This window comes from Haliotis rufescens, unplaced genomic scaffold, assembly GCF_023055435.1.
Source record: "Haliotis rufescens isolate VD_foot unplaced genomic scaffold, xgHalRufe1.0.p SCAF_108, whole genome shotgun sequence".
NCBI lineage: Eukaryota > Metazoa > Mollusca > Gastropoda > Lepetellida > Haliotidae > Haliotis > Haliotis rufescens.
In genome coordinates this window covers 270,155-288,781 of record NW_025963789.1, presented here as the reverse complement: position 1 = coordinate 288,781, position 18,627 = coordinate 270,155, and the positions used below count along the sequence as shown (strand labels likewise).

Sequence of the window (18,627 nt, the reverse complement as noted above, 5' to 3'; positions counted from 1 at the left end):
TTGTTTTGCCTTCAGTCCAACTGTGTAGTGTTCAACCCATCTGCTTGCCACTGTCACTGATCGTTTTGCTCGTTGTAGATTTTCTTTCTTGCTTTGAGTTGGACCAATATCTTTCTTGATGCTGTCATATGCAGCTTGGGTGATCCCATCATCAGTTGCTTATTGAATGCCCGTACAGATATGCAGCATGTTTTCTTATATTATTGCTTTTTCACTGTAATTTACTTCCGTCTGTTGTGAGAGCTTGCAGGGTCTTTTGGTTGAGGTAGTGTTTGAATTTACGCCTTTTTCTCAGTGATAAGGATGAGCTCGCAGGAGTGGGCTCTGAGTTCTCCCCTGCTGAGGTGAGGTGATGTGAGGTGAAATGGGGTTTAACGTCGCGTCCAAGATTATTGCACTTATATAACGACGTGCATGTACGTGTGTGTGTATGGCTGCTTGTACTAGTCCAGACTGATGCCCATTTATAGTGCTAGCTCACTGAGATACCATGCTGCAGTTTAACACGAATACCCCACTCAGACACAGTATACTGACTCCGAGCCGACCAGACCTTGTTTTAGCCCCTTAATGCCGAGCGCCAGACAGGGTAACAACAAGTACCCTTTTAACGTCTTTTGGTATGACCACTAGACCACGGATGAAGCAGCGTGGAGAGCGTCTCTCAGATGGCTGCTTGTACTAGTCTCTAGTCCCATCTCTGCTTGGTGTCACCATACATCAGTTTTGCTCATGTCACGGCCCAGTGCCGCTCTGTTCACCGGTTTTATTTCCGGCACTGCTCGTCAAACGCCGACGGTCGCTATCTCTCACGAGTCAGATCGTTTTGTGTTAGGGAATTAATGGCTCGACAATTTCTTTCTCTTGTGATCTAATGACACTCTTAAATCATGTAATGACTGCATGTATGTTAACTCTTATATATGTTCGCTACCATATTCTCGTTTGATAATTATTTGCAAACAATAGGGAATACATATATCTACATTCAGATTTATGGTCATTTTTGCCTCATCAATAATTGTACATAGCTTCCTGTAAATCTTGAATAATACCGTTCGCGCTTTATTTTGGTACTTACCTATCCAGGGATGATATAGTAGTTAGTTGCTATTCTTTAGCTAGGCACCCCTGTGCGTTGTATTCCCTGGCGGTCCAGGAGAGGACGACCCCTCTGACGTCCGCGCGCAATGTACATATAAACTTTGTAAGATCTCGTATCTTCACCCTCACATTGTTAATTCATTCACGATGGTCTCGCTGCTTGTGTGGTCAAGGTCGAAACTCAGGTTTCGTCAGTAAGTGGGTTCGGGGCTATGTCGATCTTGATTCTGATTTAGTCTTAGTTACTAGGGTTTGTAATACACTGTTTATCTAGTAATCAATGGATAACCAACCTTCCCGTGATTTCTTAGCTCTGAGTAACTATTGTTTCTAATATTCAGTTTTTCTGGCAATCCGTGGATAACCAGCCGAGGTTATTCAATCATTCAAGTGTGGTGTAAATTGGACACAATCGATTGTATTTTCAGTCTACGCATCTGGTCCGTATCTTGTCAAAGTGTTAATTTAGCTACCCTCCCTTTTATAGCTATTATGCAGTTTGTTGGCTAAAACTTGTTTATATATATGCGCTGATAGAATTCATTTGTGATCTGTGTGAGCGGAGATTGGATTTATCGTTAATTGTCAACTATTAGTACAATAAGTAGTTATTTAATAAACCCGTGTACCTATTACCACGTTTTCTTTATTACTATATTCTTATTTTATGACACCCTGATTTATTGGAGCACAGCTCCGTGCCACTTGACATCTTCCTGTGGAGGTTCTGTAAACAGATAATCAAACAAGGCATCAGTAAAAGAGTCCAGTCTCGTCGGGTGTGACGTCTTGCTGACATTGATACGAGCCTTTGCCTCTAGTTTAGTCTGCTGCATCCTATTTGGCAGGAATCAGATCACCCGGCCTGATGGCGGTTTTGGAGCTGGTCGTAGAACTGGAACTCGTCCTTCGTCCTTCGCCTCCTATGTGGAGACCCGTGAAGATTCTGGGGTAGAATAGGTCTTCAGCAACCCATGTTTGCCATAATTCATTTGTGATCTGTGTGAGCGGAGATTGGATTTATCGGTAATTGTCAACTATTAGTACAATTAGTAGTTATTTAATTAACCCGTGTACCTATTACCATTTTTTCTTTATTACTATATTCTTATTTTATGACACCCTGATTTATTGGAGCACAGCTCCGTGCCACTTGGCATCTTCCTGTGGAGGTTCTGTAAACAGATAATCAAACAAGGCACCAGTAAAAGAGTCCAGTCTCGTCGGATGTGACATCTTGCTGACATCGATACGAGCCTTTGCCTCTAGTTTAGTCTGTTGCATCCTATTTGGCTGGAATCGGATCACCTGATGGTTGTTGTGGAGCTGGCCGTAGAACTGGAACTCGTCCTTCGCCTTCTGTGTGGAGCAGAAGGTTGGAACGTACACCCCAATGAGGTCTGTCGGTTGTGACGAGTCATAGCTTCAGAAGTCTCTCCATTCTGTTCTTGCCATTCTGACCATTTGGTCAATGACAGCAAGGCCAACGCCATGCTTTCTGGTTTGATCAGCTCCTGTAGCATAGCGATGTCTTCAGAGTTTGTTGTTGATGACAGCGGTCTTGCGTACATCACTCATCTCTCCGAGGTCATGAAGGGTTTTGGAGACAACAGCATACAGCATACCACTCCGACTCTGGTTTTCCCATAGCCTTCGTCATGGATGGGTACAGCCGAAAAGCATCAGGGTTGGGAATGAGAGTTTTCCTTCTCCTAAGAGAGCAACCACCCAAGGCTGAGGAGACCCCTTTTTCTGAAGCGTCTGGTTTTGAGGTGCTAGATAGCTGCTTGTCCCCCAAACCACTCCGGCTTCACAGTTAAATAGGAGTTGCAAATTATATTTGACTTTTTAATATATAAATATCCACTGTCTGAAAGAAATAAGTCAGTATTCTTTTCCAACAATGCGAGGAATATGTAACATTTTTCAGTAAAACTGGTGCTTAATAATTATTATTCCTGGCCCTCGCCCTGAAATTACATGATCACTCCCTTATATGTTTTTCATTTACTGATGGATTACCATTGTCATGGGTGGGGCCAATACAAGTCGTTACCATGCATGAGTTCCCGTTTATCGGAACCAGTAGTAAGAAATAATGGATTATTAAAATAATAGCGTTGGTGGCTCTTTTAATCTTATACATGATGCTGTTGGTACCTGGATGTTTTGAGAAAGGATGAAGCTGTCTTACGGTCACTTGACAAACAATCCCCTAATAAACTTGATACTACATTGTTACGTCATGTCTCTGAAACCACAAAGTATAACAACACTGGAATGATCAATAGGACGTGATAATAAACACAGTGCTTTACGCACCAGGAAACAGTACATCCCGGTGACCCTTTTTATATTTCGTACTAAACAGTGAATTATATATATCTCTGTTCTGTATAAAAAATAATCTAGGGCCCATTCAATACAATAGCATTATTTCGAGACTAATTCCAATAGCACAATGCTTACAATAGCCAACCAGTGAAATAACTGTCATGGGCCAGAGAAATTCTGCGTTACTTCAGAGATAGGACCAACGGAGATAAATGAATTTAAAGAGGCGAATGTGTCCTGCACATTTATTATAATAGACTCGATAATTGTGGTGGATTCACACAGAACATGACTTGATTTCAGTAAAAAAAAATTACTTTTTGATGTGTAAAGGATATAACAAAGATATTGACTAATATGTGTAATTTGATGTGAAGGACATCAGAAGGCACTGTAGGTAATCTGAATTGTCTTGGAATATTGACAGCAGTTTAATATAAAGTGAAAAAAAAACACGTTTTCCTGATTTCTAGTAGATCCTCTTTGCCTATAAACAAACACTTGTGAAGAAACATTACTCTGGAATCAGGCAATGCCAAACAACGAATGATGGTATTACTTTCCATTTATAATTGGCTAGTTCTGACAGTTTGGAGACATAACCAACAAAGCTCTGAATGAATTTAGATGCAAAAATATGCCTGAACTGGTGTAACTAATCGATACTTTTCAGTCACAATATTCATGCTGCAATTTCCAATGGCAGCACTGCCACAAACACTTGTAGGAAATAGTGAATAATTTAAACATAGTATTGATAATCCTTATAATCTCATGCAAGGCGTTGTGACTTGGCAATCCACTCCAAAGGGGTCATTAGAAATTTAATAATAAATGTTTACATCCTGTCATTGAAACCTGCAAGTATCAACACCTTGGCTACAAACGCAACACTGGAATAAACAGCACTGCACATGCACAATGTGCTGATAAAAACATCGCTCTACGCACCAGAAAACTGTACATTCTGGTGGCCGATTGAATTTCCCTGATTTAGAACTAATCAAATGCACAATTTGACAAATTTGAACAAATAAAGATACGGCGTATTGGTACACTCCTAGTTAAAACAATCAGGCTCTAATGAGATATAGCTAACTTAATTTTAAGGTATGTGTAGTTGATTTTGAGACATCTAAATCTTAGTTGAGATCGGTTACTTTAGCTTGTTGACGAGGTTTCAAATTCATAACTTAAAAGTTATTCGTAAGGCATAATTGAACACAATTCAGTAGCCTTGTCTTCACCCTCTCTTGAAGAAGTTAGCACGAACTCTTTAATGTTAGCGAAGGTAAAGAGTCTAATATTTTCAATAGATTGTCGATATGGTTCAGCATCTTTAACCAGAGAGAATGTAGGTATTCGAGCACCTTGTTAAATGGCATAAATGAAATTTATGAACAATCTTGTCATAAAGCTACTGTTAAGCAAATATATCCCTAAAAAGTCTAAGGCCATCGGATGTGGACGGAATATGTATTGCACTCTCTCATTCGTTTGTCTTTGTGCTTTCTGGTCAAAATGTATTATCAAGGATAAGTTGAACGGCGTTATTGTAGTATTTTGGCTTGATTTGTTGTTTATCGCCGCCGGACAACACGTGACCTTCCCAGATCCGGCCGACCACGTATCACTACTACAGCACAGGACGGATTCATCTTGCTACGTCATTTACGGCCACCCCAAGAACTTCGACAATACCAGGATTGCGTAGGATATCTGCCCAGACAATAAGGAACCGTTTACGTGCTAAAGGAATTCTCGCGAGACCACAACTTCGAGGTGTCATTTTGACGGACTGCATCGTCGGCTGATACGTCAATGGTGGCAAGGTCACAGAGTATGGCCACAACTGCGACGGAGACAAGTTTGGTCAGTGACGAGACGTGCGAATGGTAGACGTCGTGTCTACAGGCGTCGCGGGGAACGGTATACACGAAACTGCAAACAGAAAGTGGACAGATTTGGTGGTGGTAGTGTGATGATGTTATCAGCCATCTTCGACACTGGTAGAACAGACGTGGTGCAAGTTCTGGGGAATTTAACGGCACAACGTTAGGTGGATGAGAATCTTGGTCACACGTCCTTCCCATAATGCATCAAGCGAACGTCATTTTCGAACAAGACAATGCCCGACCTCACATGGTGAGACTGACAACAGCCTTTTCAGAAATGACACCATCCATGTCCTGCCACGGCCCTCCAGGTCTCCAGATTTATACCCAATCGAGCATTTATGGCATGCACTGGATCAACGACTGCGAGCACGTCAGAAACAACCACTTCCAACAGATGGCACAAGCACTGTGGGTGAACATTCGCCAGACAATTCGGGATCTGACTGCTTCTATGGGATGAGTTTTTGGACTCTATTGGTGGCCATACACGATATTGAGAACAGACTACCTTAATCGTGTAAATCTACTGTTCTATGTGTACCACAGGAAACCTTGGTCAATGACAATTATGTGTGCCCATTTGCAACAATCTATTACGTTGATTATTTATATGAAAAAGAAATATCTATAATCACTTCTACGTTTCTTGTGTGGCAGAGAATATACATTGAACATGTGTTTATGAATTACTATCAAAAAGCGATGATACCATGTGTTCGCGAAAAGGTGAGCGTATCCTTTACCACCGGTTTCAACAGTTACAAACACATGCAAAGGGCGATAAAATTGTCAAAATTGGGAACTGCATCGGCCATCGTTTTTGTCACTGATGCGTCAAGTTTTGGAAATGTTCTCCACATGTCTACAATAAAACGTTTTAAAAGCTTTATTTGAATGTTGTAACCGTGATCAAACAAGTTCTTAGCAAGAGTTGTTTCACGCTTATTGAAATCGTGGTAGAAGAGCAATAACAATATAGAGCAAAATAAAACACTGAATGGCTATCAGTTCATATAAAAGGGAAGAAAGGTACCCACTAATTATATTTTCATGTTTCATGATATTCATCTTGCAAATTTTAATATGATAAATGACTTGAACATAATTCATTCCATAATCGTGTCTCGACCAGACAATCCAGTGATTGACATCATGAGCATCGATCCATGCAATTGGGATACGATGACATACTCACTCACTCGTATAACGTCAGATACCCTTGGGATATGATAAAACGCACGTCAGATATTCACAAAACAGCTGGCCTTGGAGATAAATAACAGCAAAGCCAAATTCACATCTTTCATCTCTTGTCCCGCATGTACAATCAATGTAACGGTATCGATTAAGGCTAGAGGGATAACATGTAGACAATTATTGATTACTCGATCCACGGTCTAATATGTGAGTCCGCCGAATACGACACATGCGGGACTGTATGCTTGACGTATATTTCTATCGATTTTGTACTTTGTACGTACTTTTGAATCCAAGCAACTAGAATTACATAATAAAGACAAAGATTCCTAACTGTTTGTTAACTATTCGTGTGATGGTTCTTCAAATCCACATAGAATTATAGACAAACAATTTCAAGTGTCAATTTGTTTATCATACTAAAACGTACCTTGTTGGTCACTTTCACTAGTAATGTGTATTGTTCTATTCTATGTTTTGATATAATGTGACCCGTTGTCTATGAAACGCAGTGATTGAAGCGTTAGGTCATCACGCCGAAGACCTGGGTTTGATTTCCCATAAAGGTGAAGCCCGTCGTGATATTGCTGGAGGTATGTTGAAAGCAGCTAATAACCCAACTCACTTCATTTCAGATGATGGACCTGTCTGACAAGCTGCTACTCTGCAACCATCTATACCAAGCAACAGTAAGGATGTTCATATTATTATAACATTGACGTTTGTTAATGATATATAAACAACAAAACCTTTTCCATATTCAACAAAAAGCTCGGCTAAAAGCAGAGTTGATTGTACGATTCCGACTATATCATAAGCATGTGTTTATGAAATAAAATGATCCAGATCACCTGCGGAAACGGACAGTGGATCTTTTACAAAAGACTTTGTGACGGACGGCATGACTGTGTTGATGGCAGTGATGAACTGGAATGTGATAAGTGTATTCATCCGTGAAGATCCGGGTTAGGATATGTCTTCAGCAACCCATGCTTGCCGTAAAAAGCGACTATATGACGGTGGTCTGTAAATAATCGAGTCTGGACCAGAGAATCCAGTGATTGACATCATGAGCATCGATCCACGCAATTGGGATACGGTGACATGCATCATAAACCATGTCAGCGAGCCTGACCACCCGATCCCGTTAGTCGCCTCTTACGACAAGCATAGTCACCTTTTACGGCAAGCATGGGTTGCTGAAGACCTATTCTACCCGAAGCTTCACGGGTCACAATGCCGTAAGTGTAGCATCGAGTGTAACTGGTAGGTTATTAGATACTATTCAATTCGGGCCAGAATTGGACATCATCAACCCATTTGTCGTAAGAGGCGCCTAAAGGGATCGAGTGGTCATGTTTGCATGGATGATGCTCGTCATCATATTGCAATTGTATAGATCGATGCTAATGATATCAACCACTGGGTTGTCTTGTCCAGAATCGATTCTTTACAGATCACCGCCGCACGTGGTGGGTTTATACTCACTAATGCCGAGTTTATAGTGCTAGCCCACTGAGATAGTATGCTGCAGTTAACCACCAATACCCCACTCAGAAAAAGTATACTGAGCCGACCAGTCCTTGTTTCAGCCCCTAAATGCCGAGCGACAGGCAGGGTAACAACAAGTACCATCTTTTAACGTCATTTGGTATGACGCGGCAGAGGGTCGAATCCCGGACCTTCCGCTCTCCGTTCAGACGCTATACTCACTAGGCCACGGAGGCGGTCGCCTTTAGAGATCTACACCGTTTTTTAAGATGCACATTTAAAACAAAGACATGTCAGTCAATATCCTGAACTGTCGTTTCATGTTACTGTTGGGTAATATGTGTGGGCCCCGTTTAAAAACAATATTTCTTCAATTTATAAACAAAGGTGCTTAACCTTTTCCGGGTGTGTAAAATTAATCATTATTGGTCGTTTTGTGTTTTGTCAATATGTCACTTGAACGCTTGAATCAACTATTGGTCTTTCATATGCGTGGCTCAGCCTTTTAGTGAAAGCGTTGGACTGTGATGCTGAAGACCTGGTATTGATTCCCCACATGGACATGTGTGTGAGGCCCATTATTATGCCATGATATAGTTACACTGTTGCAAAACCTTACGTAAAATACAACCCCGTGTTAGTACAATCGACTCTGAATTTAGCATACCGGATCTAAATGCATAAAACAAAATATTATATGATGATAAATGTTATCTTCTCCGGATTCCAGTAAAAATGGAACACGTTTTCAAGTGATAATTATTATTATATTACAGCAGCTCCCTGCAAACGTTTGTGGTTCTTCCCTCCCGAACGACGTTGTCATGTTGATGGCAGTGGTGAACCGGAATCCTGTAAGTGAATTCCCACTGACTCATCCAACTTTATTTGACATAGATAGATGCTATCGTTAGCAAAATCGCCCTTTCATAAATGACACCTAATACATATGATCAACCTAACTAGCATCTTCCCAAGGCAAGAGAGATAACTGACTATAAAAGTCCAGTTTTCACCCTTGCCGAACTTGGCTGGAATTACTGGGCTCGATCGTAGCGCCACCAGTGGCTATTACCAGTTATGTCCCTTCTAAGCCTCTCCTATAGGCCAATCAGATTCCAACTCTCGTATCACTTGCGTTTGCTTCACATAAAATGGTGGCGCCCAGTCAAGACGATCTGATCGATGTTCAAGATCTATATTGTAATAAAACGGGTCTCACATCGCGAAATGCGTCTAATCACGTGAGCACCTTGATTATAACATGAAAAGATCTGCTGACAACGAGTTGGCGGTGCACATGTTTTGCAAATCCTGCAATGGACCGAAGTCATTCGTCACCACTCGCCCCTTTCCGAAACCTGCAAGAAGACTCGTCCCCCTATCGATGAATGTTATGTGCGAAAATACGACAAACCAATCAGAATGCGCGTATGATTTCAAGTTCTTCATCAAAGAATCCCTCAGAAATAACTTTTGATTTTACATTTGTCTTGCATCTAGAAATATGCCCATGACACAGTTAAATGTGTTCAATCATACAGTATGATTCCGCATGCCCAGATGTGCTATAAATTGCATCTGAAATATATATAATATATGGGGAAATATATGTGAAGCATTACGCAACGAGTTGACAATTGTTTTATGTATGCCCGTTTGCGCTTAGACGGAACCCGGTCGCTAAAATGGCCATGAGAGGGGCACGAGTCGCTTTTCGGCTTGTCCCGGAATAACACGAGTTGGTCACGAATGAGACCGAAATCTGCACGACAGTTTACGAACCGGATTTCGATTTCGGTGCGCGAATTTGATTGGACTATGCATAGACTCGTTATTCAAGCCAACTGGACTTTCATAGTCAGTTAACTCTCTTGCCTTGGGAAGATGCCTAACTAGCTTCTCCAGGAGAATGATTTCCCCAAAAGGCAGCAAAGTGACACGGTACTTCTTACAGAGAGATTGTGCACTTAATTTTATTTCTACCACCTTGACATCATGTTTCACTGTTCTAAGATTCAGTTCATTTTGTGTTTATGATCCAAGCAAAAGTGGTCATTGACATGACGCCAATTAAATGACGCACATTATATACCGTTGCATGTGATCCGGGTTAGAATAGGTCTTCCCGCAACCAATGCGTGCCGTACAAGGTGACTGCTTGTCGTTTAGAGGAGACAAACGGGATCGGTTGGTCAGACTCGCTGACTTGGTTGATGCATGTCATCGTATCCCGATTGCGTGGATCGATGCTCATGATGTCAATCACTGGATTGTCTGGTCCAGACTCAATTATTTACCGACCGCCGTCATAGCTGGAATATTGCTGAGTGCGGCGTTATACAACAAACAAACAAAGCATAAGGATACCACCCGTTGAGATCCGGGTTAGAATTCGTCTTCGGCAACCCATGCTTGTCGTGTTTGAAACCGTCTGTCCTGGTTTAGGTTTAAAGAGCAATGATACATCAATCAACTAAAACTTAATTAATATTAGTTATGACATTGATTCGATAGATAATCTGTGGGGCTAACACTGTACATTCCATTGTAAGTATGGGATGGTGGCGGGGATGCGTGGGGGAGCAAAACACTGGCTCTTGTAATGTTAGTGAATAGCCATGTTCAAAGTCAATATTTTATTCAATGAGTACGATCATCATGATATCGGAAAAGGTATGATTAGTGTTCCTGAAAGAACCTTTGACTTGACACCTAAAACATAAGGGTGCATAAGGGGTGTATTTCCCGCGAAAATGTTTGATGTTATGTTTAGTTTCTTTTTCAAAGGACGACTCACATCTAACAAAAACATTTGCAATGTTCGGGGAACAAAAAATAAAAGCAATGAAGAACCTCTTGTATTTCATAAAATACAGTATCAGCTCATTGTCGTTGGTTGGTTGGTTGGTTTGCACTCAGCAATATTCCAGCTATATGACGGCGGTCTACAAATAATCGAGTCTGGACCAGACAATCCAGTGATTAATATCATGAGCATCGATCCACGCAATTGGGATCGATGACATGCATCAACCAAGTCAGCGAGCCTGATCACCCGATCCCGTTAGTCGCCTCTTACGACAAGCATAGTCGCCTTTTACGGCAAGCATGGGTTGCTGAAGACCTATTCTACCCCGGAATCTTCACAGGTCCAGCTCATTGTCGTTTTGTAACATTATGATCTAATCGTTTCTGTGTTACTAGGTGTTTTGGTATGAACTTATGTGATATTAATGTATTATAACGTCAGGGGCGGTCGGGTAGCCTAGTTGTTAAACCGTTCGCTCCTCACGCCGATGACCCGAGTTCGATTCCCGACATGGGTACAATGTGTGAAACCCATGTCTGCTGTCCCCCGCCGTGATATTGCTGTAATACTGCTATAAGCGGCGTAAAACCGTACTCACTCACTCGTATAACGTCAGCTATCCTTGGGATATGATAAAACGCACGACAGATATTCACAACACAACTGGCCTGTGAGATAAAAAAATAGCAAAGCCAAATTCACATCTCTCATCTCTTGTCCCGGATGTACCATCAATGTAACGGTATCGATTAAGGCTAGAGGGATAACATGTAGACATTTATTGATTACTCGATCCACGGTCTAATATGTGAGTCCGCCGAATACGACACATGCGGGACTGTATGCTTGACGTATATTTCTATCGATTTTGTACTTTGTACGTACTTTTGAATCCAAGCAACTAGGGTTACATAATAAAGATACAGATTCCTAACTGTTTGTTAACTATTCGTGTTGTGGTTCTTCAAATCCACATAGAATTATAGACAAACAATTTCAAGTGTCAATCTTTTTATCAGACTAAAACGTACCTTGTTGGTCACTTTCACTAGTAATGTGTATTGTTCTATTCTATGTTTTGATATAATGTGACGCGTTGTCTATGAAACGCAGTGATTGAAGCGTTCGGTCATCACGCCGAAGACCTGGGTTTGATTTCCCTCATGGGTGAAGCCCGTTCATGATGTCTCCCGCCGTGATATTGCTGGAGGTATGTTGAAAGCAGCTAATAACCCAACTCACTTCATTTCAGATGATGGACCTGTCCCACAAGCTACTACTCTGCAACCATCTATACCAAGCAACAGTAAGGATGTTCATATTATTATAACATTGACGTTTGTTAATGATATATAAACAACAAAACCCTTTCCATATTCACTAGAAAGCTCTGCTGAAAGCAGAGTTGATTGTACGATTCCGACTTTGGTATGTGTTTATGAAATATAATTATCCAGATCACCTGCGGAAACGGACAGTGGATCTTTTACAAAAGACTTTGTGACGGACGGCATGACTGTGTTGATGGCAGTGATGAACTGGAATGTGATAAGTGTATTCATCCGTGAAGATCCGGGTTAGAATATATCTTCAGCAACCCATGCTTGCCGTAAAAAGTGACCATATGACGGCAGTCTGTAAATAATCGAGTCGGGATCAAAGAATCCAGTGATTGACATCATGAGCATCGATCCACGCAATTGGGATACGATGACATGCATCAACCAAGTCGGCGAGCCTGACCACCCGATCCCGTTAGTCGCTTCTTACGACAAGCATGATCACCTCTTACGACAGGCATAGGTTGCTGCAGACCAATTCTTACCCGGATCACATGTAAAGATATATAATGTGCAATAGATATTTATTGCACATTCTAAATCCGTGATTGTTTTCAATACCCCGAGACAGTGAAGGTTTTACAAACTTAAAATCTGACAATGTGAAATACGTTTCCGGGCCGTTGGTTGTTTGAAGAATATATATTCAGAACAGACGACTTCTTCAACACATAAATGTATATTGTCATATACAGCTTGCATTTCTTATTCATCTTTGTTTGAAAAAAGTGATACAATAATTTGCACCATCTCTTCGGAAATCCACTTGTCTCACAATTTGGAATGTTTGACAATTTGATTAAACATGCCTAAAACTTCTTTCCTTCAGGACATTAAGTGAACAAATTCTGTTGTTTTCATGTAATATCATGTACATCATAAATGACAGGCATAAGGACAACACCCGCAAAGATCCGAGTTATAATTGGTGTTCAGCAGCCCATGATTGTCGTTAGAGGCGACTAACGGGATCGGTATACAGCAAACTTATCAACAAACTAGTTTGTACTTGTTTGCCGCTTGTAAATGTATTTATTCATTTGCTATCGATTTCCAAGCTGCATTTATCTATCTAGGCCAGAAAGCGACCAGTTGCTTAGAGCCCTTCATAAAACGCTGATGAACAATTATTATTATTGATATTTATAACAAACATGTGTTAATATTTCACAAGGGTGAGCATAATTGCTATGGTGTACATATATTGATTCAGCGACTGAATGCTAACCCATGCTTGCCGAAGAAGGCGACTATGCTTGTCGTAAGAGGCGACTAACGGGATCGGGTGATCAAGCTCGCTGACTTGGTTGATGCATGTCATCGATCCCAATTGGGTGGATCGATGCTCATGATATTAATCTCTGGATTGTCTGGTCCAGACTCGATTATTTACAGACCGCCGTCATATAGCTGAAATATTAATGAATGCGGCATTAAACAACAAACAAACAAAGCTTGAAACGTTTCCTGACTGAAACACGAACGTAACGGCACAGTACGATATTGAGTTACGCCAAATACATTTTATTGGTTACTCGGTCCACGCTCTAATATGTGAGTCCACCGAATGCGACACATACGGGACTCAATGCTAGAATATTTCTATCGATTTTGTACTTACTTTGTACGTACTTTTGAATCCAAGCAACTAGGGTTACATAATAAAGCTTAAGATTACTTACTGTTTGTTAACTATTCGTATTGTAACAACCAAGTCTCTTGTGTTCTTAATTCTTTATTTTGGTTTCTTTCATTCTTTCTTATCTATTTTCTTTTGCTCTTTTGCACATACAGTCCACATACAGATTGACTGAAACAGATGAGAAGCTGTCTCAGTGCTTAACAAAACAAACAATTAAATGTCTATACATATTAAACAATAGTTAACTTCAAGAGGACTAGGCTCCCATTTGAACTTCATGGGCAAGTAAGGCAAGGTGAGCTTCTACAGAAGAACTAACACACACAGATGAAACAATTATCAGTTCTAACACTAGCGAATTACTAAAAGTTTAGCATTATGTATGTAATGTTACATTGCATTTACATTAGTTGTTTGAGGCTTGGTGTGAAATTGTGAAACTGGCTTACCATTGTTTTAGACCAAAAATATGACTTGGTGACTTGGACATGTGCCTTCTGGCTACCACATGGCTTGAAAAACTGACTCCAGAGCATTTACCTCCCCTTGTTATATATTTAGAAGGGTAGTGGCTTAAGACCAGTTAATACAAATTTTAGAACTTAAAACGGAATGGGAATATTACAAATTGCAAAGAAACGAAAAATAAATATACCCTTTTTAGAAGCTAAAAGAAAACGATGAAATTTTGACCACTACACGTATTATGGTTCGTCATATCCATATAGAATGATAGACAAACAAATTAAAGTGTCAATTTGCTTATCATAGTTAAACGTACCTTCGTGGTCACTGTCTCTAGTTTCATTGATATTTTGTTCTATGCTAAGTTTTGATATAATGTAACCCTTCTTCAATGAAACTTAGTGCTTAATGTGTTTGGTCATCACGCCACAGACCTGTGTTTCAGCAACCCATGCTTGCCGTAAAAAGGCGACTACGGTTGTCGTAAGAGGCGACTAACGTGATCGGATGGTCAGGCTTGCTGACTTGGTTGATGCATCGTATGCAAATCGATGGTCATGATATCAATCACTGGACTGTCTGGTCCAGACTCGATTTTTTTACAGACCGCCGTCATATAGGTGGAATGTTGCTGAGTGCGGCGTTAAACAACACACAAACAAACCAAGCAAGCAACAGTGAAAATGTGTATGTTTCTATAAGGTGGAGGCATGGCTATGGTTTGGTACACGTTTGTTAAAGAAATCGATTGAAATTTGTTTACAATAATATTCTTACAACAACATGGATGGATAACTCAGCACACACTGAAACAGACGTTAGTACAATGCTCTACGGATGGCATATCGTTTATGTGTAGAATATTCAAAGAAAATATCACTCAGTAAACTTGTATTACAGTCATGAGTTTTTTGTCTGAAAATTTGTCCGAAATAACGTTCTCATTAAAGTATTTTAATGATGATGATGATGTTTTAGTCTCTCTTTTACCTTAGTTTCTCTTAAATATATATACGATGTTAATACTGCATCTAAATATTTGCTGTGGAATTATGCTCAGAAGACCGGTGAAGATCCTGGGTAGAATAGGTCTTCAGCTACTCATGCTTGTTGTTAAAGTCGGCTATGCTTGTCGTAAGAGGCGACTAACAGGATCGGATGGTCAGGTTCGCTGACTTGGTTGATGCATGTCATCGATCCCAATTGCGTGGATCGATGCTCACGATATCAATCACTGGATTGTCTTGTCCAGGCTCGATTATTTACAGACCGCCGTCATATAGCTGGAATATTGCTGAGTGCGGCGTAAAACAACAAACCAACCAATCAACCAAAAGGTGAATTTATTGTTTTCTTTGTTCCACATGTTTTGTCATGCATCCTCAGACATATAGTGTTGTTCTTGCAGCAACATTTGAAGACTGTTCCAACAGTTACATGGATCTGGTGTTTCTGCTTGACTCGTCTGGAAGTGTTGGACGTGCCAATTTTGATCGTTTAAAGAAATTGATCATCGAAGTCGTAAAAGATACAAGTATAGACGACGGAAAGGTCCGGGTTGGAGTGGTCACTTTCTCCAGCTCCTCCCATGTTGAATTCTATCTGAATTCCTACAATTCAAGAAACGATATTGAGAGTGCTATTAAAAACATCAATTATAAACAGGGAAATACTAATATTGCGTCCGGCCTTAAAACAGCAAACACCAACGTTTTTCAAACATGGAACGGGGACAGAAAAGATGTCAGGAATGTCCTGCTTCTATTAGTTGATGGACGGTCAAATATGGAAGAAAGTCAGACCATCCCTGCTGCCACCATAGCAAAGAAGTCAGGTATCCACATATTTGTTGTGGGTATAAAGCAGGCTAATAATACTGAATTAAAGGCAATTGCAAGCGGACCACCGGGGAAGAATATGGTTAACGTACAAAGTTTCAATAAGCTTGATCAAATGAAGAAGCTTGTCTCCAAATATATGTGTACAGGTGGGTACAAACAGCAAAATTGACATAAATTATTATTATCTCAGTCCCGTGAGGATTCCAGGTTCTATTGGGTCATCAGTGACCAAATGAATGGTAATCCTTGGTGACTTGGTTAATTGCGCGTTATCGTTGATCAGACTCTCAATCACTGAATTGTCTGGTCCAGACTAGATTATTTACAGGCCGCGGTCACAGAGTTTGAATATTGCTTTGTGCGGCGTTTAGCAAAAAAAACGAAAACACAAATAACATAATAAGTATTGTGAGGTAAATGTACCCCAACACGACAACCCCTAGATCTATTTATGACGTTGACTGATGTTTGGCTTCAAGTGAATTGCCATGGACGTTGGCTCAGTAAATTCAAGTGTGTATGTCCATAGTTACTTGGTGCGAACGTTATACATAAAAAAAAAGTAAATTCAAGATTGTATGTCCATAGTTACTTGGTGCGAACGGTATACATAAAAAAAAGTAAATTCAAGTGTGTATGTCCATAGTTACTTGGTGCGAACGTAACACACACAAAAGGAAACTTACACAATCTTCTTCGTCAACTATGTCAAAGCGAAATTACACTTTCTTTAAAATTCTGAATTATGTCACTTCAAGGTCTTCGGTCTGTGACTACAGCACAACCATCACCTAGGGCTACAACTCGGACATCACCTAGGGCTACAACTCATACATCGCCTGTGGCTACAACTAAGACATCACCTGTGGATACAACTCAGACATCACCTGTGGATACAACTCAGACATCGCTTGTGGTTGCAACTCAGACATCACCTGTGACTACAACTCGGACATCACCCGTGGTTACAACTAAGCCACCATCTGTTGCTACAACACAGCCATCATCTGTGACTACACCGATGCTCACAACAACAACTTCTACACCAGTATCGCCACCATATTTTCCAAAAGGTATTTGTAGTATACCAGGGCATATTGGTTACTGGGTAACTATAGGAACTTTGAATAGGGGAGCGAATTATCAAATTTATCTGTGCAATTTACAATGGTCTCCTGTATGGACAGGGTGGTCAAGTTGTGACGTGGCTGTTGAATCCACGTTAATCTGTTTCCTGTTCCAGACTCGATTGTAATTTCTTACAGGCAAGGTACTTTAGCTAGATTATTGCTAATGGGGGCATTAAGCAACAAATTATGAAGATTTCAAGGAAAGTATTTAATGTCATCCTCATTTTATACCATCATACTATGAATAATAAGTTATAATACAGTTTCTGTTCCTGATAATATACGTTAAAACCCGCTATGTAATATCTGTATTCACAAGCGTTACTTCAGATTTTGGGAAACGGGATGTAAGCTAGGTGCATTTTGTGGTTCCAACTAAACTAAGTGCCAGATGAAAGCATTGATCTGAGAAGTAGTTTGCTGACCATATAAGTTACTCACAATGTTGTAAGACGTCTACACTCAGTATATCCTGACGTTTAATGTTAAACAAAGTATGATTGTATTCGTCCTCACCATTTTATGCTACAGGTTGCAACACGTCCAACGCTTGTTACCGTCAGTGTGAGCGAGTGGCATCCTCTATCCCCAAGGTTAGCGATGACGTGATCAAAGATCTCCGGCTTCCCAAACGTCAACTTTCCAAGCAGATCGGCAAGAAAACTTCCACTCCCAACCGCTCTGAGAGTCAACAGATGACTGGAAAGGTGGTATTCATTGTCCTGTTGGCTCCATGTGCCTTCCTGTTAGGATGGGACCTCCTCGACCTCCTGAGGTACATCGACAGAAAACGATATTCGAAATTAGGATTACAGTGCTAATTTGCATTTTAACTACAACCATTTCGTTGTATAAACGAACATTGAAACTGTTTTTTAATTGATAATTTGGCATCGATATTAAAGACTAAAGGCGAAAATCAATGTACGTACACGCTATTTTTGTCTTGTTATCGTTGTTGGGAACGTTCACGGAAGATTATTATCCCCCTCCCCCGGGGACGCCTCGTATAGTCGACGCCTGGTCTGTCTGTCCGTCCGCCCGCCCGCCCGTAATCATTTTGTGCCGTTTGCTGTTTAGGACCTTTTCCAAATTTCCATGGAAACAAGTTTAGACCTACCTGAAACGGAGGTAGGTGTCATTTCCGGACCTGGACTATTAATCAAGGGATTAAAGTCGTGCCTTTTGCCATTTAGGAATCTAGAGAAATGTCCTGTTTCCATGGCAACAAGTTTGACTTTGACTCTCTTCATAATGGTGGATTTGTCTGGACCATATATTAAAGCTAACAGGTACTCTTTCTTGAAACTATGCACACACAAAGACAAGGTTGCCAATTGGTGCTTATTGCTTTTTAGGGATTTTTAGAGTAA

At 40.6% G+C, this 18,627-nt stretch overlaps 1 protein-coding gene across 1 annotated transcript; it reads left to right on the top strand.

The window, feature by feature from the left end:
* The first annotated feature begins 7,165 nt into the window (after positions 1-7,165).
* LOC124125442 (collagen alpha-1(XII) chain-like) lies at positions 7,166-18,326 on the top strand. The gene is made up of 6 exons (XM_046488754.2): positions 7,166-7,222; positions 8,801-8,878; positions 12,089-12,142; positions 15,692-16,270; positions 16,883-17,197; positions 17,786-18,326. The coding sequence occupies exons 4-6, from the start codon at positions 15,721-15,723 to the stop codon at positions 18,073-18,075; spliced, it is 1,155 nt and encodes a 384-aa protein (XP_046344710.2). The 5' UTR covers positions 7,166-7,222; positions 8,801-8,878; positions 12,089-12,142; positions 15,692-15,720; the 3' UTR covers positions 18,076-18,326.
* The last annotated feature ends 301 nt before the right edge of the window (positions 18,327-18,627 follow it).